The 27,126-nt window shown below is 46.5% G+C and overlaps 1 protein-coding gene across 1 annotated transcript in view; it reads right to left on the bottom strand.

The window, feature by feature from the left end:
* Nucleotides 1–14,040: 14,040 nt before the first annotated feature.
* The window catches only part of COL24A1 (collagen type XXIV alpha 1 chain), a 910,546-nt gene continuing 897,460 nt past the window's right edge, over nucleotides 14,041–27,126 (bottom strand). The window contains exon 60 of the mRNA XM_069641689.1: nucleotides 14,041–15,363. Within this exon, the coding sequence (XP_069497790.1) occupies nucleotides 15,217–15,363 (147 nt within the window). The 3' untranslated portion in view covers nucleotides 14,041–15,216. The remainder of the gene's footprint in view (nucleotides 15,364–27,126) is intronic.

The following is a 27,126-nucleotide window of genomic DNA, read 5'->3' as shown; positions in this document are numbered from 1 at the left end:
GATAGCGCTCGGTGTTCGAATTTCCTTGTAATGCCAAGCCATCTTTCAGAGCGAGTGCAAAGGATTGCGACTGCACTATTTTCTTAACTGGGATGTGGGTAGAACTGTTAATCAGTTAACCCACCTTTTGGATACTTTCTTGATGTGCTCAAAATAAGGCAGGCACTTCCGATGTAGCACAGTGAACACGTACATAATTTCCTCCCTCTGATAGAACTGGTTCCACAAAACTGAAATCAGCCGATGTGAGCACACGCAGGGCCAATTCCTTGTTGCACACCACCAGAACGTCAAAAAGCTTGTGGGCCACGTCCCATCGTAAATATCTTGCCTTCCAAGGGTACTGGTACGCCTTCCTTCGAACTGTTGCATGGATTAGTAGCTTCAAGCTGAATCCCACTCTGTGGGCCTTGAGACCGGGATTCTGGCATAGGCTCCTTTAGTCCTGGTTGTGGGATGATTGACTGATCATCATTTGTTTCTACCCTGGGGGTACTTATTTCCAACCTCCCCCACCAACCAGCTTGTTAGAGTTCCTGCAGGTCTCTGTAATCGTTTTTGTTTGCAGGCCTGCTCTTCTTTACACATTTTTTATTCCACTGGGCCTAAGGAATGAGTGTGGAATTAAGCAGCTCTTGTGTGTTTTTTTGACACAACACTGATTCCTCACAGATTTGGTTCGTCAGTAGTCGAGCTTTCGCACGTTTTGCAATCCTCCTTTCGCTTCTGGTTAAGTATGGGGAAATAATATACGAACTAACACCCATGTCGATTGAGATTTCTAGAGGGGGAGGATGTTTTCTTGTGTCCATCACTCCAACAGGTCATTTTTGGGCAGTCTTCTCAAGGAGGCGCATTTCATGTTTCCAATTACTTTTATCGTTGGCTGTTACTTTGGCATCTAAGGAATCTATGGCTTTTCCTTGCTATTGGACATTGTCAAGGATAAAGCCACAGAGCTTGAGCAAAACTTTTACAGCAAATTGGACAACCCCTGCACTGACCGGTTTGTTTGTTCCAGGTGTTCACCACTGCCAGGTAAGATGCTAATATTTCTCCCTTGCTGAGTCGTGAAAATGATTTGGGGATGCAGAAAGACGGGGACTCTCGGCTTGTGGGGGTGGGGGGGCAGAGATCGGGAGTGTGGGGTAGGTGGTGAAATGGGGGCCTTAAACAAGGCTGGCTCGAGGGTTTGATCCCGGGCTCTAGTGTCTATTTGGGCTTCCCCATTTACTTCGCCAGCTGCCTGCAGCTAGTAACATAACTCAAGCATTGAGTTATTATCGATATCGCCAAAATCAGTACAGGTACCTGACCAAAAGTGTTTTTTGCGTTGTTCATGTCCTTATCTGTCTGATAGTAATCTGTAATTTTCCCCCCTTTAGTGGCAAATATGTTAATCTCCTGAATTGGTTGTGGTGAGGCTTCTAAATTAATCATCACATTTCTCATTCTCATGCCTGCGCACGTGACAATTTTGGTATAGGGCTTGCTCTTTCTGGGGCAATGCGTCCGTAATTTCTGAGCTGCTTTCCCAGACATCAGAGCGGCTACAGGAGAGTCATCCAGGCACAATTGGTGTTCGTTGGTACTTGCACCCGCAACCCCAAGCCACAAAACGCAAAACACTCAGGCATTCCGCGCGCTCCGCGAGAGGCCAGTGTTTTGCTGGGTAAGCCCTGCCTTGGATCTGTAGACACGGAGAACAGACTGCTGAATCCAATCAGCTGTGACGGCGGTCCGTTGAGAAGCTTGCTAAACACAGTACTGGACAAATACGAAACACTCATGTTTATGATGTCCCATGCACAACATCTGCCCACACCTCAAATGTAAATCACTTTGATAATGCTTGATTTAGGTTATGGCTGCCTCCCCTGCAAAACATGTGCAGGCATCATTTGCACTTGCCCACATGCATACTCACTCATTCATCTAGTCAGTCACAATAACACAAACGGAAAAAGTGACTTACTGTAACTCCTGTTCTCCAGCAGGGGTCTGTCATGGATTCACATGCTCATGAATATTCCTTGTCAGGATGGGAACCCTCGCTAAAAAAAGAAAAGCAGTTTTGCTTCAGCCTGAAAACTGCATTTCCACTGTTTAACCAATCACTGTTCTTTGGGTCATACTACCCCCATAGAATGACAGTTGACTTCCTAAGCTCCACCCCTGGTGCCCATCTTCAGATTTGGTAGAGCATGTAAAGTGGCAGTATGAACGAAGTAGAGCCACAGAGGGAAGGTTTGCATGCGAATCAATGCCAGACCCATGTTGGAGTAAGTAACGTGTTCCTTCTTCAGCTTGGAGTCTAGCATGGATTTGCATGCTCATGAATCCAATTGAACAGCAGTACACAACCGCAGGAGGTTGCAAGGCTCAACAGAAGCAATACATTTACCCCTGGAACAGACTCACCTCATGTAAAGAGGTTGGGTAGCACCACGCGGCCGACCTGGGACTCCTCCCTGGAATCCCTGTTGATGCAGTAGAATCTTGTGAAGGTGTGCATGGACCTCTAAGTAGCAGCCCTGCAGATGTCGAGCAGGGTTACACCAGAGAAATAGCCTAGTTGCTGTGATGGCTCTGGTGGAATGGGCTCTTGGCAGGAATGGAAGATGTCTGTTCACCAGACGATGGCAGTGCATGATGCAGCCGGAGAGCCACCTGGATGTGGAAGCCTTAGGCAAGGCCTTCCCATGATCCACAGGTCAAAAAATGGATGAACTATTGTAAAGTCTACCGAAAATCCTTTGTACGTGCCAAACAAAACTTAAAGGCATGAGCAATGTCCAGCAAATGCAACACCCTTTCAGCAGGAGTAGAAGGGTTCGGAAAGAACACTGGAAGAACCAAAGGCTTGTTGAGATGGAAGTCTGGCATAAAGGTGGGATGGGTCTGTAGTACCACTTTCGTAGCATCGCATTACAAATATGGTTGCTTGCAGGAGAGTGCCTGAATCTCCCTGACCTGTCTGGCCGAGGTGATGGCAACTAGGAAAGCAGCCTTACATGATAGGAACTTCAGAGGGGCCTGATACATTGGTTTGAATGGATTGCCCATGAGTTTAAACTCCCAATCCAGGGCAGGCGTCTTCACTGGTAGAAAAGTCCTGAAGAGGCCCTCCTTGATGTGTCTGTGTGACAACAGGGAGGGGTTGCACGGCATTCGTGTGTACCTGGATATGGCCACCATGTGCACCTTGAAAGAGTCATGCGTTAGACCAGCCTTGGCCGGGGAAAGCAGGTACAGAAGAAGCTGTGTAGCTGTGGTCCACAGGGGCATAATCTCTTGAGTCTTGCACCACACCGTGAATCGCTTCCACTTGCACGACAGCATAGAGAAGCTCTGGCCCTGGCCAGAATCTTATTGCATTTGAGCGGCAGAGAGCAATGTCCAAACTCTGGGGCTGCAGGCCAGGCCGTGAGGCTCAGCAACGCCAGGTTGTGGTGCAGAATTGTTCTGTGTTCTCTGGAGAGAAGATCGGGACATGGAGGCAGCCAGATGGCAGAGCCACTGACAGATGGAGCAGGTCCGGGTACCAGAACTGGCATGGCCATGCTGGAGCAATCAGTATCACCCTGCAATGACACTATCCGATTGTGTTGATCACTCCTAGAAGAGGCAGGATTGCTGGGAAGGCGTACAGGAAGAGCCCATCACATGGGAATGAGAAAGCATCCCCCAGGCTCCTCGGCTGAGGGAACCTACTGACAAACCGCTGGCACTTGGAATTGGCCACTGTCACGAACAGGTCAATCTTGGGTTGACCCCCCTATCTGAAGAAATGGGATATTTGTGCCTGCTGAATTTCCCATTCATGGTAGAATCGCAGCTCCCTGCTGAGTGAGTTTGCAATGGTGTTCTTGATGCCTGCCAGGTGAAAAGGGACGAGGAACATGTCCTGAAGAATGGCGCCGCACCACAGGGTCTGGGCCTGTAGAGAAAGCATTGGAGAGCAAGTGCCTCCATGCTTCCAGATGTAGAACATGGTGGTGGTGTTGTCCATTAAGATTCACACCACCTTCCCCCGCAGCTGAGGTAGAAATGACCTGAGAGACCAGAAGGCAGCCCGGAGCTCCAAGATGTTGATGTGGAGATCCTTATTCTCTAGGATCCAGAAGCCCCTGGCATGGGATTGTCTGGTGTGAGCCCTCCACCCTTCCAGGGAGCCGTCTGTGGTTACCGTGGCCTGGCATGGCAGTCTCCGAAAAGGAGCTCCTTGCATGAGATGTGGGTCCACTCTCCACCATCGTAGAGCTTGCCGGAAACCTTGGTTGACAGCAATCTTGTCTGCCCAAGTGCCTGTGATCAGCAGCCACAGTGCATCCAGGAACTCCTGAAGCGGCCTCATCTGAGGCATGCTGAATGGGACTAGGTGGATGCAGGAGAACATCACGCCCAACAGAGACTTGATGGCTTGCACTGTTGTGGTTGATGCTGACGACATGCACTGCACCTTCCCCAAGATGGCCATCATCCTCGCCTCCAATGGGAGGCTGGGCATGCAACTGTGTTGGGACAGGCACCCGGAAACAGAGCATTCAGCAATGGCTCAATGGGAGACTTTGGATAGTTGATGGTAAATCCGAGCTCCATCAGAAGGCATACGGCATCTATGGTGTGCTGGTTCACCTGCACGTGAAAGCGGGAGCGAATGAGCCAGTCCAGATAAGGTTAGACATGTATGCCCTTGAGGCGTACATGCACTGCCCCAGAGCCAAGCACTCTGAATACCCTCAGTGCTGATTTTAGGCCGAAGAAAAAGACCTTGAACAGGTAGTGCTGACCCTGGACCACAAACTGTAGGACCTTCTGATGTTTTGGGTGAATAAAGATGTGAAAGTAAGCGTCCTCCCGATCCAAGGTCACCAGGAAACCACCTTTCTCCAGCTGGCCGAGCATGTGTCCAAGTTCTGGGATTTCTGGTAGTTGTTGAGGCATCTTAAGTCTAGGATTGGCCACCACCCTCCTGACTTCTTCCATACCAGAAAGTATCTGGAGTACACTCTGGAGCCCCAGAGGTGCTGGGGGACAGGCTCTATCACCCCCTTCCTTACCATGGCCTGAACCTCCTACAGCAGCTGGGCCATGTGTAGTTCTTGAGGCGCATCAAGAGGAATGTAAGGGCACCTGTGTTGGAACTCCAAGGAGTGACCTTGATGAAGAACGTCCAGAACCCATTGGTCCGTGATGATGGTCTGCCACGTGTCAACGTAGTTCCCTAGCTGGCCTCCCACTGGAGTACGAAAGTGGGGGCTCAGACCCACAGCCACTTCAGGCCTGCTTGGACGTCTGCATCCTCGCCTGAGGGTAACGCTGATGCTGTCCTCCGCTTCTGTAGGTCTGCGGGTGGCCCCTGTAGGCCTCCTTTTTGGACGAGCAGGAGGGTTGATGGTGAACCCCCTCACATGATCTGCCAGACTTCCCTCTATGGACCAAAAGGAAAACAACCTCCTCTGTTGCAGAGTTCCTAGCGAGCAAGCTGTCTCTGTGTCTATTTCGATAGCCTGCAGCGTTTCGTCTTCCGCCTTGCCAACCAAGTACTCCCCATCAAAGGGCATGTCCACCACCTTGGACTGCATGTCCACCCTGAAATTAGTGGCCTTCAGCCAGTCTTGGCGCCGGAGGGCCACCCCATTGCCCATCTGGCAAAAGCCTGTGTCCACAATATCCAAAGCCACTGCAATGTAGTGATCCGAGGCCACAACGCCCTCCTGGAACAGGGCCAGGGCATTAGCCTTATTGTCATCTGGCAGAATGTCCAGTCTTGGCCCTAGCTTATACCAGAGCTCCCTATCATAGTGGGACAGGATGGCCAGGGCATTGGCAGCCTTAATGGTGGAACTGTAAATGACACGCTTCCCCACTGGATCAAGCTTCTTTCCCTCCTGGTCCGGAGGCACCATGTACGAGGATGATGGATTTGTCGAGCACTTCCTGGCGGCAGCAGACATTATGGAGTCTGGAGAAGGCTGCAAGCTCAAGCACCTGGGGGCCGAGTCCGGGACCCTGTACTTCTTCTCCAGCCTGTCTCTCTTGGAGGGTGTGGTGATTGGCATCTTCATCAGGGCTAAATCCTCTTCCCAAACATCGTCCAGCAGAGGGATTGACATGCCGGTCTTTCCTGAAGTCTCCCGGTGTTGCAAAAGGAACCATTCCTTCTCCTCCGGGACCAAATTAAAGAGAGCGGAGGTCCTCGACATCATTCAATGAAAGGAGCTCACCTAGTCCAGGAGCGACACCCTGGCTGGCTCATCCACGCCCACTCGTTCCCCATTGGCCAGCACATAATTGTCATATACATACGTATGCACTGCAATAGTGTCTGTGTCCGTGCCTCTGTGTGTGGTGGTACCTCCCACACTGGAGTCAAAGGCTTCTGGGGTGGTGACAATTGTGGCATTGTTGGCTGGTGTTTTGGCATTGAGGGGCTAGGGTGCCACTTTGGTAGGGCTTCGTAGGCGCCTTGATTTTGGAGGGCTGGGTCTAGGAGGGCTCCTCGGCACCGCCTAGGTGGGCTATTGACCGGGCAAGGTACCGGGGTAGTTGGCAGTCTCTGTTGTATTTCTGACACCAAGGTGTGGAGGGTCATCAGAATGTCCAATGTCATGTCCCTTGGTGCTGGCTGAGGTGTGACTGGGGGGTTCAAATGGTAGATTGGGCACCCCTCTCAGAGATCCCTCTCTGGACATGCGGCTGAGGGCCCCTTTATGGTCTAAATAGTAGTCTTCGGGCAAGTGGTCATCATCGGAGCTGGTATACATGTGTCGGTACCTTCTCAGGGACCCTTGATGCAGCAGCTCCCTCAACCTCCCTGCATCCTTTGGAAATTAGGTGACAATGGGCACCTGTTCTTGAACAGCCACATCTTCCGTAGGCAGAGCAGCCACTACCACAGGAAGTTGTGGAGGCAGAGTCACTTGTGGAGTTGCCATCGTCTTCACTGTAGACACCACGATAGTAATGGGCTCCCCTTTAGTCGAAGTAATGATGATCGTCGATGGGGCCGTCGACTGGGCGGTCACCAATCAGGTTGTTGATGGGGTTGTGGCCATCGACAAGGCCACAGTCATTGATGGGGCCGCCGCCCACAAAATAGACATCTTGAAGGACGAAGCAGTCATCGACAAGGATGAGATCCTGGATGACAAAGTCGTTGTCGATGGGCCCCTGGGCCTCTCCTTCGCAGGAAGAGGACCTTTGTCCTTGGAAGAGGATCTGTGCCTCGAGTGGGTTAGGGACTTTGTCACCGAAGGTACTCACCCTCCCCACTGGCAGGCTCACCGTGGACGGAGATGGAGATGGGTAACAAGTCCTTCCCGCACTGGTTCCTGCAGCAACCCTAGAGGGATCATAGCGTGGTGTTTTGCCTTTTTTATCTGCGGTACCGTCCTTCTCTGCCTTCTCTGGAAATCTCCAGCAAATCATGCATCCCTCCTCATCATGGTCCTGATCCAAGCAATATAGGCACTTGAGGTGCTGATCTTCGACGTAGACAGTTTCGTAGTCTGCACTTGGTGCAGAGCTTGAAGAGACTCCTCCTCTCCTCCCACATCGTCGAAGTATGACCTAGGTCCAAGCCTAAACCTTTTGAAAAACTAGAAGAGAAGATATGCAATGAAAGTTGATCTTCTCCAACAACAGGTCCCTGCTGCTGCTAGTCGATAGACAGGCGACGATGGAAAAAAGTCAAAAATGCTAAACTTTATCCGAATAAACTCAAAAATAGCAAAAAACTCAAAGAGCTAGATGAGCAGACTCCAAACACTGAAACATGTAGTAAGAATATGAAGATAAGCATCAGGGGTGGAGCTTAGGGAGACGACTGTCATTGCATGGGGGCAGTATGATGCAAAGGACAGTGATTGGTTGTAGAGTGGAAATGCAGTTTTCAGGCTAAAGCGGAAATGCTTTTCTTTTTTACCGAGGGTTCCCAGCCTGACGACGGGAAATATTCATGAGCATGTGAAACCATTCAAGACACCATGCTGGAGAAATATACATCCATACATGAACTGACACAGATTCACTCATTCACACACGCACACCCTTATTGTTCAGTAAGCCTTGTACACACACGCAAACACACACCACGTGGCATTCACGACATTCATGCAAACACTATTAGATTTACTTTCAAACGTATCTTTACTCGTGCTCCACTCTTGTTTCGAGTCTGGGTTCACATGGGGCAGTAGGTAGCATCTCAGAAACTACAGTGTGTAGATGGAATACATGGTGGGCCAGCGGCAGGGATCTCAGTTTGCTTGCCAAGCAAACTGTGGCCTGGATTGCAGCCAGTGGTGGCTGTTTGTTGCCTCTCGGATCAACTATCTTCTTTTCTTTCCTAAATAAACAGTGCATAGAATAGCACTAGCCCAAAGCAGCAGAGGGGGCATCTTTTGTCATAGGGATGGGAATAAAGCTGGGCTACCGACCACCGGCACTTCACCTGGCTCTTCCGTTGAACTCTACTGCAACCTACTGTGCTAAATTCTTCCTCACTCAAAGAAGCTACCTTAATGTACCAAGTGATAAACCTGGTTGCAAATCATCCTGTTTCTCTTAGAGTACCTAGCAACAACTTGGTGTGAATTATACAAGAAAATAAATAAACTCTTCCTATTCATCACATCAAGTTTGTTATGCAGGGGGTCTTTTGCTAGGGTCTCTGCTGGTAGAGTCCAACATGATTGGATTAATGGAGATCCAGAGATGCTTGTTTCTAGTCGGTGGTCTCCCCCTGTGTCACTCCTCCTTCATTTGTTCATTTCCAGCCAGGTGCAATTCAGTCCCTTTGCACGAAGGGCAGAAGATCCGGCTGGCCCCTCGGCTCGGGCAGGCTCTGAAACCCAAATAATCTTAGCCAAATGATTAAACAAGTCAGGCATCTGTTTCAGCTAATTTCTCTCTTCCGGGTAAAATGCTTACCTTGCTGCTGTTATTGGGGCATGTTCAGGGGTTTGTAATGAGGTCTTGGGGATCACATTTCTGGGTCTACATTCCGTCATATTTTTAACAAGTTCAAGTGCAGTGGAAGATACCTTTAAGCCCATAGTTGCCAACATGACCCATTCCAATCTTTAGGTGCTTATCCAGTCCTGGTTTTTTCTTTGCACTCTGGGACTTGTAGTTCCACTTTCTTTTCCTCATTATAAAACCTGGACTTCAAGTCCCAGAATTCAAAGAAAAATACAGGACTGGATAAGCACCTACAGATTGGAATGGGTCATGTTGACAACTCTGTAAGCCTCACGTGTTTGGCAAAGACTGGGTAAATGTGGGATTCCTGGAAGGACATTTGATGGACTCTGCATTGCCTTAGGCTGTGCCATTTGCTACATTGGGTGATAACATTCTTGACAATTGTACAGATTTAGGAGCTGCATTTTAACAGATGTTTAGATGCCTTGAGGCACTTTGTGAACTTTGATAGTAAACCCTAGATAGCTGCTCTTATTTAGATTCTAGCAGTTGGCTTATAAAACATGTTGGTAGGAGAGGGCATAGTGTAAATTGTTTAACAAGGGATTGAAAGATGAAATAACACAAAGAATTAGCCACTGTAATTTGCCAAGACACACTGTGGGGTTTGATTGAGCCAGTGATGTAAATCAACATAAGCCGTAATCAAAGAAATTAAGAAAGGTGGTATGAGGGCACCCCTCTGCAACCTTTGTATCCCTGATGCAAAAGGTTGTGAAGAAGAGTGACCGTGGATAGAGGTCTAAGCCATTCAAGTTTGAGGGTGCTATGCAGGCAGGCACATTCAGGGCCTGCTCATATTTGAGTAGATGGGCTCTATAATACATATGGCCCAAACCTGAGCCAAGGAAACCCAAATTCCTTTAATCCGTAAGGACATGGTTAATGCAGATGATTATATGGTCTTGTCATCAGGGACATTTAACACTAGGTCACAAGTGAAATTGGAACAGTGCATTCCTGGCACTGTAAGCCTGTCCGAATTGCAAGCAGGTCTTCTGAGTGATGCAAATCATGTAATCTTCAGGCTGGCAATAGCCAATAAAATGTGTCACTGCATGGTGGGGGACAGGACATGGGTGGAGAAAGAGCTGTGCATGGTTTGACTAACACATAGTGCATCAATAATATTGGAGCCATTGCATGCTGCCCCCAATCCTGGTTCTAACTATTGGTGACCTACCCACTGGTCTCCACTTGCTCCTAGAAGTCAACTTTCCTCTGGTAAAGGCACTAAATATTTTCATCAGAAAAGCATTATAATAAATAGTTTTAATGAAAATGTGCATTATCCAGAACATTGTAATCCGTAAAAATGAAAGTAGTTTACAGATGTAACAACCAAAAGAAAGGAACAAGATGCTCTCTCTAGGAACACAATTTCACCTTAATTATTATCCTTATATAGTCATTTATCAAACAACTTGGATACCCAGAGCTTAAGACCAAACTGCTGCTCTCCAATACGATCATCCACTTGAACTTGCGTATTTGGGGTGTTAGGGACATTTTGGAAGCTAGCTAGCTCAATATTTGGCAGAGGGCATCCAAATCGCCATTCTATATTAGTTATAAGGAAGATAAGCATATAGCTTGTTACCTTTGGTCCCTTGTAAAAGATTGATCTTGATTTACCCAGACATCTTGAATATGTAATGGATGGAGCACCCGCAGGTTGGTGATGCAATGCATTGCTGGCGCTCTTTCTATGCAATACTTTTCTTTGGCTGTGACCTTTTAGTAAATCACAGCACAAACTGGTTCACCTTGTGATCAGTTGGGGGAAACTAATGCAGATGTAGCTTTTCCCTTGAAATCCATACAACCCGTGCTGATCAACGATCTGAAAAATCGTTAATGGCTATCTGGTGGAACAAGGTTTGGGTGGGACTTGCTTTAATGTGGCGTTCATCCCACATTCCAGGGGCTGGAACTGGGGATAACGGCCGGCAGCCCAAGTTATCAGCCCGAGCAAAGAGGGATGAAGGCCATTAGCACCCCGTTTGCCTAAGCGGTAACCCGCGGTGCTAAAAAAAAAGGTTTTTCGACCCTACAATGGGATGCGCGCGGCATTCTGTTGTAGGAAGGAAAATTCTTTTCCAAGATGCCGCCATGGAAAGGGAAGGCAGGGCTGCAGTGTCCGCCGAATATAGATAAGTAGAGGGGGAGAAAATAGAGTGACGGAGGGGGAAGATGGCGGCAGGGGGGGCTCACTGCGAGGCGGCTGGAACGTGGGCTTATACCAGCAATTCAAGCATGCGTTCCTAGACATCTGATTGGCTTGCTCCCAGCGCCCAGGTACTAATGGTAAAACAGCAAAACTGAACAAACCAAATGAGCAAGTATACCAAAGTCTAGTTCCTGCTTCAGTTATGGTGTTTAGAACAGTAAATCCATGGTTGATCAACCACAGGCAGTGAGGAACGTTTCTCTGTCAGAGGTTGTATTCCCCAAATTGATTCCCAAATGGATGATGGAGGTACTTTTGAAAGGCAGGGGTCGCATAGCAAGCCATAAAACCAAGGTGTCAAGCAATGCACGCCCTGCCATAGCGCTCTGGGAGTTTTTACAAAGGGTTTTCAGGCAGTGGGAAAAGGGAGGGGAAATATGTTTCATCCTCATACTTCACACTTTGCATGCAAACCGCCTCCATTTTAAATGAGCATCAGATTTTGATGCTGGCGTAACACTAATGGATTGTACAGTCGATATGTACATCTTTTACAAAAAAGATTGTAACGGTAAAGGGACTGGTTTTACATTAAACAGAGCCCAAAAGTAAAGAGGAAAAGCAAGCATAATCACCTTTATGCTTTAGTCTCTGGAGCTCATTTTACAAAAAAAGTGTAATTTGGTGACAGACAGGGAGCCGTTACGTCTGCACAGCAACTCCCCACTGCCAAATTTGCATCATTTGCACTGCAGGGTGTAAATGTAAAGGGTGAAAGGTGGCGTACAAGCATGTATGCTGTCTATTTTCACTCCTCAGTGCAAAGTGAGTAAATGCTACCTGGCATACTGCCATGAAAGGCAGCGTTTACTTTTGATTGATAGCGCTGCATACCATGCTTGCATGTGAAGCAGCGCTCACAAGTACAATTAAACACTTTCCGACATGCTCGAATGTCAGAAAGCATTTACTTTACATTTGTAAACACTGATTATCATGTGCACAAAAATGTACAAAAGTGAAAACATGCCTTACGGTTGGTCCCGTGTCTGGAACAGGAGTTCACTTTCAGTGTGGTTCACATCATCATAATAGGCAGGCATATCGGGTCAGGTCACCTCAATAATCTTATTGCATGTTCTATTTGTTTGGTCTGTTACATCTTATTATCACATGGCATTTGTGTCAATACTTTTAGCAGTCAGAAAATAATATGTTACTGTTGTTATTTCAGATCCCTGTGTCTCAGATATCAGCTTGTTTACAATGAAAGAGAATCTTCGGTGGCAAACGGTTATTACAATTTTACTGTTAACATTACATTCTTTAAAATAAATTAATTTGTTCCATTATAAAACCAAGGGCAACAGGACACTAAATAATTGACAATGGACAGACAACAGCACCTTATCAGCATAGTGTCAGTTCATTATCAGGGTGAATAGCTTGTTGGTTAATCGCTTGCCTCTCAGTGAGGCCAGCCTGCAATTGACAAATCCTGAGGTGGTGTTGACCCAGCCCTCCATGCTTCCGAAGTTGAAAGAGTTTCATTATATGCGGTAGTAATACATTTTTTGCCAATGTTAGAAATGCATCGCTTAGACGTGAGGCCTCTGACATGAAGATCTTATTTTCCATTTCCCATATTTCACAGTCTTCTGAGGCATCAGCAATTTTTCACTTATTAGAAAGAGTAGAACATAACATTTCAGTTGAGCAACACATGCCACATCGCCACCCTGTGGCCCTTTCTGGATGTTCACCTCCATTTCAGAGCCACTAAGCAATGCATTGTGGTTATGCAAATTCCTTTTGTGTAGTGCTATTAACACAAAACTATTTACCCTCTTACCCTGTTAGAAAATTGAGCGGCTGACATCGCCATTTTGCCACTATGCCATGTTCTACACTGATGCATTGGTTATCAATATTTTAGCTTGCAGCAGAGGTGACTTCTCATCGTTATTGCCAAAGCCTACCTTGTTAAAGTGGATAATGTTCAGCTATAACAATCAAAATGTATTGGATGGGCTTGGATCATGTCTTGAGATTTGTCCAACCCAACTAAAACACACTCCTCTTGCACATTGTAAAGTCAGTGTCCAGGTTAATGCGGGTGTGCCTTCCTGCTCCACTGCTGTTTAATCTAAGTCTTAGAGATGTGGATACAATTCATGTTGATCCAGGGGCAGCAACCTCAAAAATGTGAACTCCGATTTGCACCCTCCTGACACACCTTTCTTTTACTATAAAACTAACAGACTAAAGCACCATTTGATTACATGTGTATAAACATTATAAAAGGTGGTAAGAGTCGACAATGCCCTCTCAAATAAAAAATTGACTGTAGTGAATTTGCTTCATTAATCCGGCAAAGACTACTCATATTGGCAAATCCTTCTCACTAACAGTTTTAGGGTATGTGTGAAAGTTATTTTCAGGGCCCAGGATGCAACAAATGGGTACAAGAGAATTTAGATTTTAAATTTAGAAATGTTGTTAGCCTCATTCATAAAAATAACAAAGGGTTGCAAAATACTCTGAAAGGGAAAGTGGTGACGCCAACATCAAAGAATATCCTGTCTAGTTCGATCAGCCTTAATTAAAAACAAAATGGTATTACAAAGAGAACAATGGTCTGGTAGGATAAGAGGGCAAACCAGTTACAATGTTCAGTCATTCAAATGTATGAATGCCAGTCATGGTCATTACAATTCATCAAGTGGTGAAAAATAGATTTTGCACATCATTAGCCGACATTAGACAAGACAAAGGCTCTATACTGGTACTTTGTAATGATAAGAGACTATTTACATGTGGGCTGAACATGTTCTAAATGCAACTAAAAAAACATGAAAGCTAAATGTATAGACACAACATTGCAAGGACAGGTTCGTGTTTTATTGGTAATAGATGAATGCCAATAAATCAAGGACAAATTTAAATAGTAGAAAATGTGTTTTCACAATCAATATTTTAATAGTCTTAGGGATGAATACTTTTAGCCCATAATGCATTAAATAAAATAAAGTGAAGTAGTCTAGCAATTGAAAAAAACAAAGTATTTTCAAAAATGCTAATTTGATATAGTTATTATAATTTAACATCAGTGAGTTCTAAGATATATTGCATTAAAATGTCTTCAAAAGTTACAAAATATATACACAGAACACCAACTTAGGATGCTATGGGGTATTCAAAAACCATATAAAAATTCGTAGTTGCTCTACAACAATCTTTACAATGCTTAAAACATGTTCTGCTTATGAGCACCGATTACATTGTGCTATCTTGTACACCAAGCTCACAAAAATAAACCTCAAATTCTACATTTTTAAGAGTTTCCATAAATAAAGTTTATTATTGTAATGAAATATTTGACCGAACAATTCAAAAAAGGTACTTTTTTATAAGAGAAACACGTCTTGATGTAACCAGTACATACAGTCTAAAGGAAAAAAGTTATAAAATTATCTTTACTAAACCGCTAGCACCTTGTGTTATTCAGAGCACCAGGCATTACAAACAGGCAACACATAAGAGGTAGTGTACATCAGTTATGATGTATGCGTCCACACAGGACTATAATACAACTTAGTGTTTAAAGACAGCAAAACTCATTTGTATTGTGGCATACAATGCACTATCATTCACAAACTATTGCACGTTCAGGAACATCAGTCAGTGCTGCTCCCCTGCATGTCTCCAGCTTTCCTTAGGGTGTTGTATACAGTGCTGTTGAGTAGGTTGTGAATTCTAGAAGTCTGGACGATTTCCAAATTCAGTTTTGTTCTCAGTTTCAGGAAATTAAACAAGAAAGCACCAATCAATTTTAAGGAAAATTAAATACTTTATCGATCTTGAAGTCGCTTAGTTCTTTTTTTTTTATAAAATGTCATTTCTCCTTCCTGTTATGAAGTCTTTTCTTCCTGAGATTCATTTGGATAAAGCTCACAATTTTCACAAACGTTATTCCACAGTTGCATGATGGATATGTGGTCTTTTTCATATGTTCTATGATGCCAGTCCTTAAGTGATGTGACATGCCAGAAGGGTTAAAGGAAACACACTGAGCCACTTTCTAAATAGTGCTGCTGTCCTGCTTTCAAATTGGGAAATCTTTGTATTTCGAGAACTGGAAGCTGATTGGTGTCCTGCGTATGGAAAAGGAACTGTGTCTTATGCCAGCTACCATCTTTTATCTGAAATACATGAGGTTAAGTAGTTAACATACGCTTGCAAACATGAACATCACTTTTTTGCAAACCTCATCTTTCCCTCAGGTTCTTGTTTGCAAAATGACTTTTGTCTATGTAGGGTCAGTTGCAATTGAACTATACATTGTAACAACCACTTCACAACTGTTTCTTACCACTTACAGTCACCAATACATTGAGCTGCTTGAAGAAAATGTGAACTGAGTTATTGTCTTCCCTCTATCAAATTGTGGGAGATTAATGAATTCAGCTTTGCCCCACTATCTACAAAGCATTAGAAAAAGGTAATGAAAAAAACAAATTTCTACTTCATTATTAATCCGGCAGACGATTATTTATTTGAAAGAAGCACAGATGCCAGGCTGAACTTCAGATAATGTTCTCACCTCTGCACGCTCATTCGAATATATATATATATACATAATTCTTTTGAACTTGAACATTAGTGCATCTTTCAAGACCAGAGAAATTACCCTTAGCACCTTAGAATTACTTTTGAAATGTGAGGGTGAGGATAGGATTTCGGACACAGGACAGTTTGCTTTGGATATCTTGACATTGGACCGAACCTTAGTTTTGTTTGAGGTAGGGAAATACCTCCTAGAGTAAGGGCAGTATGCCATTTTCCAACCCCTCTTTATTTAAATAAAAGTGCATAACCACCACCATGAATCCTCTGTGTCCGAGTCTCATTCCTGGCTCCTCACATAATGCACACGGTTTTTGCCCCTCAAGGTACCACTCAGGAGAATAAATGTACCTCCTTGGTTTCTCTCTATATGAACTACTTCCAGCGGTATCAACTTCTTAACTAGGATGGCCACTCCCCTTGAACCTCTGGTGAAACCGGCATGTTCCACCACAGAGTATTTTGCCCTCCCCAGAAAAGTACAGGCTGACCCCAGCATGTGTGTCTCCTGTAGCAGTACAATGGACGATTTTGGGGCCGCTAGTAAGTTGGAGACTAAGTCTCTCGTGATTTTATCCATTAGTCCGTTCACATTCCAAGACATGAAACTCAATGTCTTGCGTGTTTACCTGCGTGTTGACCTAACCAACCCTGCCATTCTTTTCTTGTCTTCTTGGCGCATGGACCCAGGATGGGCCCACACACTTTCCCACAGTTGGCGTTCACCTCTCCCCATTATGATTTGGTCATACTGTGAACAAATGAGATTGAGCTCTAAACATCCTCAACAGTAAAGCCCCGTCCTCATTCTCCCCCCAACCAGAGGCATCTCTCGCCCTACAACTATGAACCAAATAGTGATTGCCGTCACACCCGGGCAAGCGATCCGGGGCTGTGTGCCTATGATGCCTCTCTTGCTCCACTCCGACTGTGTTGCATATGCCTGAGTCTTCTCTGGAATGCAGATGTTCGTGTTGCCACCAGTTCAGGCTGGTCTTATCTAACAAGCCATTTGCCGTTTCCCCTATCCATTTCCACTTGGGGTGCATTCCTCTTCCTCTCAAAGAGGGGTTCCGTTGGTTGTGGCCCTCACTGTCCATCCAATCCCAGGCTTCGGTCAGGCTCTGAAAGAACCACACTCCTCTAGGTCTCACCACTGTAAGGGTGGCCCGGAAGAGAATGGCATACTTGACCTCTGCTTCTCTTAGCCTTTTCTTAACAGCTTCAAATGAGTGGTGGGCTTTCTGCACTGTTTTGGTTAAATCCTGATATACTGTAACTTTGGATCAATTCCCCTTTTCTTCTTGAGGCCTGCAAAATCGAGTTGCAGTCCCTGTAGTTTAATAGTTTAGCAATAACTGGTCTGGAGGGGGGTGGCACCCGGAATCGCCCCTCTGCTTGGCATTCTGTGGGCCCTCTCCACTGAGAAATATTGCGAGAGAGCCAATGGCCCCATCCATTTCTTCAGCCAGCCTTCAAGATACAGCTACATGGAGGGGCCCTCTATTTTTTCTGGAAGGCTTAAACTCTGATGTTATTGCAGCGGGCCCTCCCCCCTGCATCTTTCACCTTTCTTCCTATCATTTTCTTTCATTTTTAAGTTCCTGCATATCTTATTTCATGGGCTGCAGAGCATCTTCTACCTCTGAGATCCTATGCACCGCTTCTCACATTCTCGCAAGACTTTCCAATGAGTATTTGGAGTCCTTTATTGCAAGAAGGAGCTCACCTGTTGAAGCAGTTGGCTGGATTGTGTCTGAGACTATTTCCTTGCTGCTCCTCATGCAACTTGTGGATTCCCTCAGAGGAATCGTGAAAGAGTCCATATTTGCCTGCATTTGAGATTTTTTGCTCCTCTCCTTTGCCACTCTGTGTGAGGCAGCATGGTCCAATGTTGTGTGTCTGTCTGTGCTAGCCGGCCGTGTGTAGCGGGCCTCTTTTAAGTCCGCTTTTGGTTGTGTTGCTGCAAGCTGTCCTCCAGCACTGCCCTAGTCCCTCCCAGTAACATCAGAGAGGTTGGCTTCTTGTCTCCTTTGCAGGCTCCACAGCAGGTTCCCCGCCAGTCTGTCTGTGGGAGGGGGTGCTGGCCACCTCAACTCTCCACATCTCCTTCTTTGTGACGCACGGGAGCACGATACCCTGCTTTGCTTTTTTGTCTCACAGCGCTCCCAGGGTCTGGTGCTGTGGCAAGGGTTGTCATCCATTCGTCCGGGTGGCGAGCAATCATGTTGGGGGTGAGAAGACCACAGACACCCGGAGTCGCATTGATCTCACCCTCGTTACCGGCGGACCCCGTCAAGTTGCAGCTCAAAGCTTCGCCGCCATCTTGGAAATTCGGCTGAGTCGTGCAGTCGAGGTCACGTTTCTCTTGATCTTCGCTACCTAACCAGATTTCTGCCGCAAATGCTGTGCCCAGTCATTCTGCTCCTGGTTGGGGACAGGAAAGCTCCAAATTGCAGGGTTTGAGGGCTTATCAGGCCCACTCTGGTAATGTTAGAGCAGAGCGAGACAGAGACAAATAAGTCTTCCATGACGCGCAATAGCCCCCTCGAAGAGTGAGTAATCTTAATGAACATGAATGCAAGAGCTCAAATGAAGTCCCCATCAAGAAAGTAAATGCAAAATGTAAATACCCACACCGGAGCAAGAAGTTGGCATACAACATGTTTGCACAGTCCCCCTTAAGAACTGCATAATGATGGAGAATGTGATTCTCTGAAAGACTGAAATGGCAGCCAAATACCCCTTCACAGTGCCAACCTGAAGACCAGAACAAGCAGGTAACCCAAACCAGAGGATGTAGAACAGGTAAAAGGAACAAGACCCCTCTCCTGAAACCAAGTCAAACATTTACACCATCTGCAGGCATAAAGGAATTTAGTGGCCGTCCTCCTACCTGAAAGGAGTATACCCACGACTCTGTCTGACAAGTCCATGTTCTTGTATCTCAGCCTCTCAGCAGCCAAGCATAAAGACTCAGGCTGCCAAGGTTTTGGTGGAGCACCCGCACTTCTGACTGGGAGAGCAGGTCCACCCTTGATGCAAGGTTCCAGGGAGAACAAATGCACATGTCCAGATGTTTCGGGCCCAGTCTGGTGTGATCAGAATCAACAAGGACCCGAACAGGCATGGGCCTCATTACGGGTCCAGCGGTAACCGTGCTGGTAAAACGGCAGGTAGCCGCTGGACCTGTAAACAGTTACCAGTTCCCAGCTTGGCGGTAACACTGAGGTATTACAACCCCGGTGGCCGGAAAGTCAGGCGCCGGTAACTATGTTGTTCCCCATTCCCATAGAGTCCCATGAGACTCTATGGAAGTGTGGACCATGGAAGCACCAGCACCGTTAATAACGGTGCTGGTGCCTCTGTGACAGTCTGCCTACAGTGGCAGCTGCGTCTGGCAGGGCCAGTCCTGTCGGGCATATCAGCTCCGGCAGGCAGTCCTGTACTTTGCCAGTCTGGAAACAACAGTGCCGGTAAGCTTACCGGCACCGTTGTTTCCGGACCGGCAAAGTAGTAATGAGGTCCATTATTGCCTGCCGACAACATGCAGTATGACAGGGATCGGCGGGAGCCAAAGTCTGCCTGCTCATTGCATTAGCTGTGACTTTCTCTGACCCTGCCAGATGGGCTACTGTCAAAGACACCTTGTTCTTCAAAGCCCAGAACTACAGTTGAATTGCTTCTCTGTTACAGAGGCAAGGACCCCGTGCCACCTCTCTTTTTGAGGAATGCACGACTACCGTGTTTTCCGTTAGGACCAGCACACAAGCAGGGCCAGCCTGACTTCCCTCACTTGCAGTAAGTTTATATATTCCCGAGACCCCCAGGGGGACCACTGTCTGGTCACCATTAGATCATGAAGTTCATGGGGAAGCTGAAACTGTGAACAGCCTGCACATGGAGCACAGAATATTCTGTTGGGGGAGCAAGCTTAAATGAGGAAAGGCCTGGATACTTTCTCTCCTGGGGTGAGATCCAGGATGGGACAAAGGCCCCTGCCCTTCTTCAGAACCAGAAAATACAAGCCTCTGCCTTGCATGGAGCAGGGCACGAGGTCTTTAGTGCACTTGCCCAGATGCTGACAAACCTCCTCTAACAGAAGTGAATCCAGAGGCAGACATGGGGTGGTACGTGAATGGTCTGGAGGACATTGAATAAAAGGGAGACAATACCCCTAATTCACGACCCGCAATGCCCAAGTGTCAGACGCTGAACAGGGATTTCCCCACTCCCCCACTTGCCTACAGTGTATAAAGTCCTCTTGACAGGGGCTTCATGCCTGGCAGGGCAGTGGTCACTGCAGTGGCAATGATGCCCCCTCTCTGGGCTCTTCAACCTCTACCCTGGCAGGGTGCATGGCAGAGCTGTTGCTTACCCGAGGGTGCCTGTGCTCTGTTGTGGGGGGCATTGAAAATGAAGATATGAAACCCCCTTCCCCCAGAAGAGCGAGCAGGGGGCAGTTTAACAGGTAAACCCAATGACTTTTCTGTGGCTTTGGATGATTGAAACATCTGCAAGGAGTCATCCGTCTTACCCCTGAAGAGGTTGTGCCCATCAAAGGCATGTTCAGGAGGTTTATCATCTGAAGCAAATCCTGAGGTCCTCATCCATTAGTGCCTTCTGTTGACTGTGCATGTGGGCAATGCAAGTGCCACACATTCTGCAGTGTCCCTCCCTGCAGCCTCCCTGCCATCCTTGACAAGGGTGTTAAAACCTTGTCTCATATCTCCTTCTGGGAGAATCTCAGCAGCCTCTGACTACAGTCCAAAGGAAAATGTGGACAGAGTGCAGAATGTGTTGATTGCCCGTAGCACAAAGCTGCCAGAGATGTATACCTTATGCCCCCAAGAGTCCAACCTCTTGCTCTCCCCATCAGGGTGTAAATAGGGAAAGGCTGTGGTCCTAGACTGGCTGTAACAACCTGCACTACCACACTCTCAGGAGAGGGGTGGGAGGTGTGACAAAGCCACTACTGTGTGGTCTTGTTAGGAGAGGATCCCCTCCTAGCAGTAGACCATGGAATTGGTTCTAGTTTCTAACCCTTCCCCTTGTTTCTTTTAAATGTGGTGCAGTATTCCTTCACCTCATACAGGCCCTCCTTTCAGAGATACTTGTCCATGTCTTTCTTCTTTTTACAGGCCACACGGGAGAGAACCCTTATTGCGAGGAGTCAACCTTTGAGCCTACAAGCTACTCTGGAGCCAGAAAAAGCCAGTGATGAACAACCCAACAAACTGCTGAGAGAGAGCCACAGGGGATAGCCGTGATTCAACACAGCAGATGGAACAGCCGCACGCTGCAGCCAGGTGACACTAGCGAGCATCCACAAGGAAAGACCAATATCCTAGTCCACAGGGACTTGAAAGAGAGCAACCCCTCTTCCCCTCACCCCCAGCCCCCCATATCCATACTAAAATTGAGTGCTCTAGGGAAATGAGCATGAACATTAACCATACCGAACCATGATTTATGCATGTGAACCCACGTTGAGAAAGGGGGCCTAGCGTACTCTCTCCTAATGTGACTGCACATACACACCCTGTGTGGGGGAGACAGATCCAAATTGGCCATAGAAAGCTGCACAATCACACAGGAGGAGATGAATGTAAGCCAGGAACAGGAAGCAGTAAGTTTGGGTTATCCTGGTGAGGTCAGTGGAGTTGGAGGCGGAGGACCAAGAGACCATCAGGAGGAAGGAGGAAGCAGTGCATTCCGGAGGTGTTGGATGGAGAGGGTGAGATGTCGGTTTAGTGAGTGTAAGGGTGCTGTAATGTGAGTGGACATGTGTGTGAAACAAATGAAATAGTCTATTCAGTGTAAGGACCGTTTGTGAAGTGAGCGAGAGAGTGAAAGAAGGGTGTGTTGAAGAGAGTGTGCAGAATAGTAGGAGTAGTGGTGTGAGAAGGAGAGTAGTCGTGGGAGGAAGAAAGTAATAGTGCGAAGAAGGGAGTAGTAGTGAGGGGAGGACAGTGGTGTCAGAAGAGTATTAGAATGAGGAGAGCAGGTGTGGGAAGGAAGAGTAGGGCAGTAGAGTAGGAGGAGAAATAACATCAAATGGTGGATGCAAGCGCTAATAGGAGTGAGACATCAGAGGGACAGAAGAATGGTTGGTGGAGTAAGGTGGAAGGGGGACAGTAAGAGTACAGAAGTGAACAAGGATGAGTCCAATTGAGTAAGTGCAAGGCACTTTCCAAAACCTCTTAGAACGCTAATGACTGACTTGAGTAGAGAAACGTAGGAAGTCCCTGAGGAAATCAAGAGATCCATCATTTTTGGCAGACCATCTGAAGCCGAAGTCAAGAGTTAGTAGGACTTACTGGTCAGTGGCATTAATCTGGGATTAGGGATGTCTGGGTTAGGGTGGAGATACCGGAGGGGTCAAGAGAGAGGGAGGGGTGAAACCCTAGGGCCCACAAATCTTCCTTTAAATACTGTTGAACGGTCCTTGAGCTCCATAGTGATTTTTGTGCCATCTGTGACATAGACGGAAATGCTGGATCCAAAGGTGCTGGGCCTTCTTTTGAACAAGCCTCAACTGCCAGGTTGAATGCCAGCCAGGTTTTCACTATTGGAAGTGCTCATTGAGTGTAATCTCTTCCCATGTCTGTAGAAACCCATGGAGGGATTCTGGCCGGAGTGCCTCTCCTGCGAGTGCTTAGTCCACCCACTCTGGTTCCAAGGAACCCCTGTGGCCCTGCAGTGGCAAACTTGTTTCCTTGGTTGCCTCCTGGAACATCAAAAGACAAAGATCACAGAACTGTCTGGCCTTGGATGTCATGCCCAGGCACACCTCCCACTCTTTACTGTTGTACAGGTGCTGGGGAAAAACATGCAGCAATCATGGGTGTCGGTAGCAGAAATTTTCCTCTGACATTTGTTGCAGACCTTAAATGTGGAGGGTTTCCTGCTTATTTTGCCATAGAAATATCCAATTGAATAAAAACAATGAAAATAGACTTTAAACTTGCTTGTCAATTGGAGCCAGTGTTTCCAAGCACTTTTCAAAGTCCTATTATCTGTTGCATCGGAAAAGGAACTGTTAGGCTAGGGCAAGCACCACCATACACTGGACACAATTACTTATGGTAGAGGCACTCACTTGCTGCAGCGCACATATATGTGGTGCTACCTGGTGCTGTGCTTTCATGATTCAAAATTCTGACGTCCCAAATTGCAGGATGGATATTTGAAAGATAAAGGATTTGCAGAGGGGATAGTATCTATAAGAAAAATGTTTTATAATCCACACGATGGGCTTATATAGCACTGTCCTGAAATGGTTCACATCCTACCTATTTGGTAGAGACCAGACTGCCCAGATGAGCTCCCTCAGGTTCAAACACCACCACATCACCACTGGAGTCCCACAGGGTTCCATTCTCTCCCCGGTCATCTTTAACCTCCATATATGACTGCAGAGATGACTCTTAGATGGCACCAACATTTCAATTTATTAGTATGCAGATGATACACAGTTATACCTAAAGATCAAGTCCCCACAAAATATTGCTCGTCTTCTCTCATGCTTTGAAATCATTAAAACATGCATGATCATTTCCTACTTGAAGAATACCCGTAAATACCAAATTCATACCCCTGGGACACCCTCCAAGCAGGAACCCACTAAAAGTTGGTTGGACGAAATGCACTGGAATGGCTTCATTCTGGATAGCAATGTATCCTTCCAACACAACACTAAAAGACTCAAACAAATTGACACCAGATCTCTCTATTTCAAATCCCTTCCCTTCCTCTTGACTTCTGAATGGTGGTGCAGGCCCTAGTGATCTTGAACATCGACAGGGTCAATGCCCTCCTTGCAGGGCCACTGGCTTCTCACCTGGCCCCCATGCCGCAGCTCGCCTCATCACAGGTTCTAGAAAATGTGACCACAGCATATCCACATTATGTGAATTACACAGCCTCTCCACCCTCCCAATCCACATTAGGATCTGGTTCAAAACTGCATGCATAACCAACAAGGCAGCTACCACCGGTACGTCAGCCTTCCTAATGGCCAAACCAAAAACACTGGGCAGCACTCAGTTATGTCAGACCATTTCCAGAATGGAAACTAGACTAGCTCTCAAGGTCAAAACAAGTTAACAGTCCTTTTTAGTGCTGTCCTCCAGTCCTCTGAAACTTAATTCTGTAAGTAATATGGACTGCTCGAAGTCTTCTCCAGTTTAGGAAAGAACTGAAGACCTGGCTTGTGCAACAACACATTGGTGTTACCTAGATTCTGGCTATCTTGCACACTCCCCCATCCTTATATTGTTCTTTGATAATTGTTACTAATGTTTAATTAATGACTTGTTAAATTTTTGCTACCAGTGTTTTGCTGTAGGACCTCTACAGCAGCGCTGTGTTGCTCCTGAACTAGGTTTGCGGTATAAAAACATTACATGATAGAAATAAGAAGAAGAACGGGCAACCCAGTACACCCAGTTGAATAATGGATAAATGTTACACCCATGAGGAGAATGTCAAGTCAGTAGCTACTGCTTCGGCTTTCTCGTTACTGACGACATGCATAGGTGAATCACAACATTCATCTTTTATATACTCATGACTGCAAAAGAAAGGGGTAAAACAGAAAGGAAGACTAGTTTCTTAACACAATGTTTCATCATAGTACAGTTGCAACATATTTGCAGAAATGTAATTAATATAGTGGAGTGGCCACAAAAACACAGTTGAAGGAATATTCAGTACAATGACATACTGCAAGGTTTCTTCAGAAAAATATACATTTGTGGGAGACGTGGGAGGATGTAGATTTGGGAGGTTGTTTGGAGAAGGGGATAAAGTAACCTTTCACTTGCTTCCACATGTTTCCTAAATTCTTCATTTCTGGTTGAAATCTCACAAAACTAACAGAAAACCAAGCAGCAGAAACCAGTAGACCCACTTCTAAACAAATGAATGCCAAACAATCTACCTGCTCAGCTTTAAATCCACTGGAAGCTCAGCAACTGCGGTTCTAACACTCTGCAGCACCGTACTTTGCCCTGCAAGGGCTGAGCTGTCTGCGTGCTGCATTATGCAGTACATGTGTTAGGAATACCGCCGAGGGAGTACTTCTAGCACCAGGCTAAGGTATTGTGATGAATCCCAGGATGCGGTCACTGCTTCCGTAGGGGGAGCCCAGATAAACCTGTCTGAGCGGTCTAGTCTTCAGTCTCAAGCCTTACTGGATACTTACATAAAAACTAATGATGGACTCAGCCAAGTTCCAGATGCCCTCTAGAGGAACTGCGAGAGGGACCACTGCTCGGCAAGGAAAGCAGCAGGGGCAGACTTAGGCGTGAGATGCCGTAGTGTTGGTCTCCACCAGACACGCTGAGCGAACCGAGAGGTTGGCTGGGGAAGGCACCAGCAGCACAGCACTGCAGGACCACACTGGCCGACTTCGAAGAAAGATGCCAAACAGAGGCAAACCGAGAAGAGCCCCACAGCAACAGTGACCAACCAGAAGGCTGCAGCCAAGACCCTAAAGGTATTTGGGTGGCTGAGTCTATGGTTGGGAGCTCCCAGAGGGTAGACAAAACCCTGAAACCAATAGTATATGGAAAGTAGGGGAAAGAGGATAACCTCTACAGGACACTAAGAGAGACATTATCACAATACTATAATGAGGGGAATAGAGTCTGTTACCCTTACAAGAAAAGATCATATCACTTATCAAGAGTACCCAATTTTCCTCATGACAGTACCTGGAGGGAAGGCAAGCCAGGGCTGTCAAACAAGAAAGGAAAAGGTGAAGAGAACTGTGAGACTGAGACATATGAATGCAGTACTTGGCAGGAGAGTCATCCAAGTCTGGATGATCAGGAGAACTGTGAGAGTAACATATATGAATATAGAACTTGGCAGGCAATTAAACCAAGTCTGTCTTTGGGACTAAGATGCATGAGAGAAAAGAGAATCAGGTCTGCAAGCCAGGGTCAAGTCCCCACCAGAGTTTGAAGAAGCAGCCAAACTCCTCCTCTTCATTGCAGTGCCTGGTAGAAGGAACCCAGGACTGCCAACCAGGGTCAGGAACCCACCACAGCTTTGAGGAGCATCCCGGCCACTCCTCTTTGCCACAGTACCTGGTAGAAGGAAACCAGGTTTGCCAACCAGGGTCATAAAACCAACCAGAATTTTGAAAGAGCATCGAAGCCAAGAAACCATGGAAAGGCCGACTGGGCAAGGGAGACATTCATCCACCAATTCTAGGACTATGTTATAAGCCTGAAGAAGGCTGGGTAAGGGAGACATTCCCCCCAACACTTGAAATTGAACTTTTAGAAACTTGCAAACCAGGAACTGCCTTTTTGTCCAGCCAGGGGAAGGGAGTATTCCTCTGGACTATAAAGAGCTTCTTTTTTTATTTGATTTAACAGAGTGTGAGGGACAGAGCTAGGATTCTGACATAGCACTGTGGACCTTTGCCTTTGGACATCCTGACTGTGATATTAGTATTTTTGGTTGAGGCGGGGAAACTCCTCGTAGAGTTAGGGCCAGATAGGGTTTTCTTTTCATTTACCACTTTGAAAAAAAGTTTATGTCAACCACAAAGACCCCTGCATGTTAGAGTCTTACTTCTGCACCCTTACAGTATTCTTTGGGACTGTCAGCCTGCTGGACTCTAGGAAGCTGTGCCACGTGTGGCTAGAGTTAAAGACTGCCATGCAACCCCTACAGTAATACCAGTGGCCTTCTGCGCCCACGTCCCTTGGCCTTGCAATGGGTGGACCTTTGTTTGTGCCCCATGACCATCACATAAACTTTGAAAAAGACTTGCAGGGACATAGCTAGTCTTTATGATCACAGAAAGGCACAGTTAGTGGTGGGATGGTGGCACACTAAAGCAGTACCTTCACAATTAAGTCCTTCGTGATTATTCAGGTGCTCTTATTCTATGGCACTCCATACTTCCCAAATTGTTGGGAAAAGCAGAAGGCTGGCCTGAACAAATGCTCTATATATGCTGCATTAAGTCAACAAAAGAACTGCTGGCACAGACGCTACTAGTCCAGACGCCTTTGTGGCTGTATCGTAAGCCCCTGTTCAGAATATATACAAACCCAGTGAAGTATGATAAGGGACACGTTTTATATGAAGGCGAGGCTCAGAACCAGAGAGAATGTCACATGAGATGCCAGTTACCGGGCTGTGTCTGACTGATTATGGTGGAGTGATCCACCTTGAGCAAGGACAGTGTCAAATGGAAGCGAAATGGATGTGGTGCTGTTAACCAGGCATCAAAGGTCAGGGGATGTTTTGCTAAAGACGTCGACTGTTTAAAGGAAACAAACTCAATGTATCTCACTGCCTAATGGATGATTTCC

This window comes from Ambystoma mexicanum, chromosome 1q (assembly GCF_040938575.1).
Source record: "Ambystoma mexicanum isolate Mex_15411 chromosome 1q, UKY_AmexF1_1, whole genome shotgun sequence".
In the NCBI taxonomy this organism is placed as follows: Eukaryota; Metazoa; Chordata; class Amphibia; order Caudata; family Ambystomatidae; genus Ambystoma; species Ambystoma mexicanum.
Note: the sequence above shows the minus strand (reverse complement) of the source record. Positions and strands in the feature narration are given on the sequence as shown.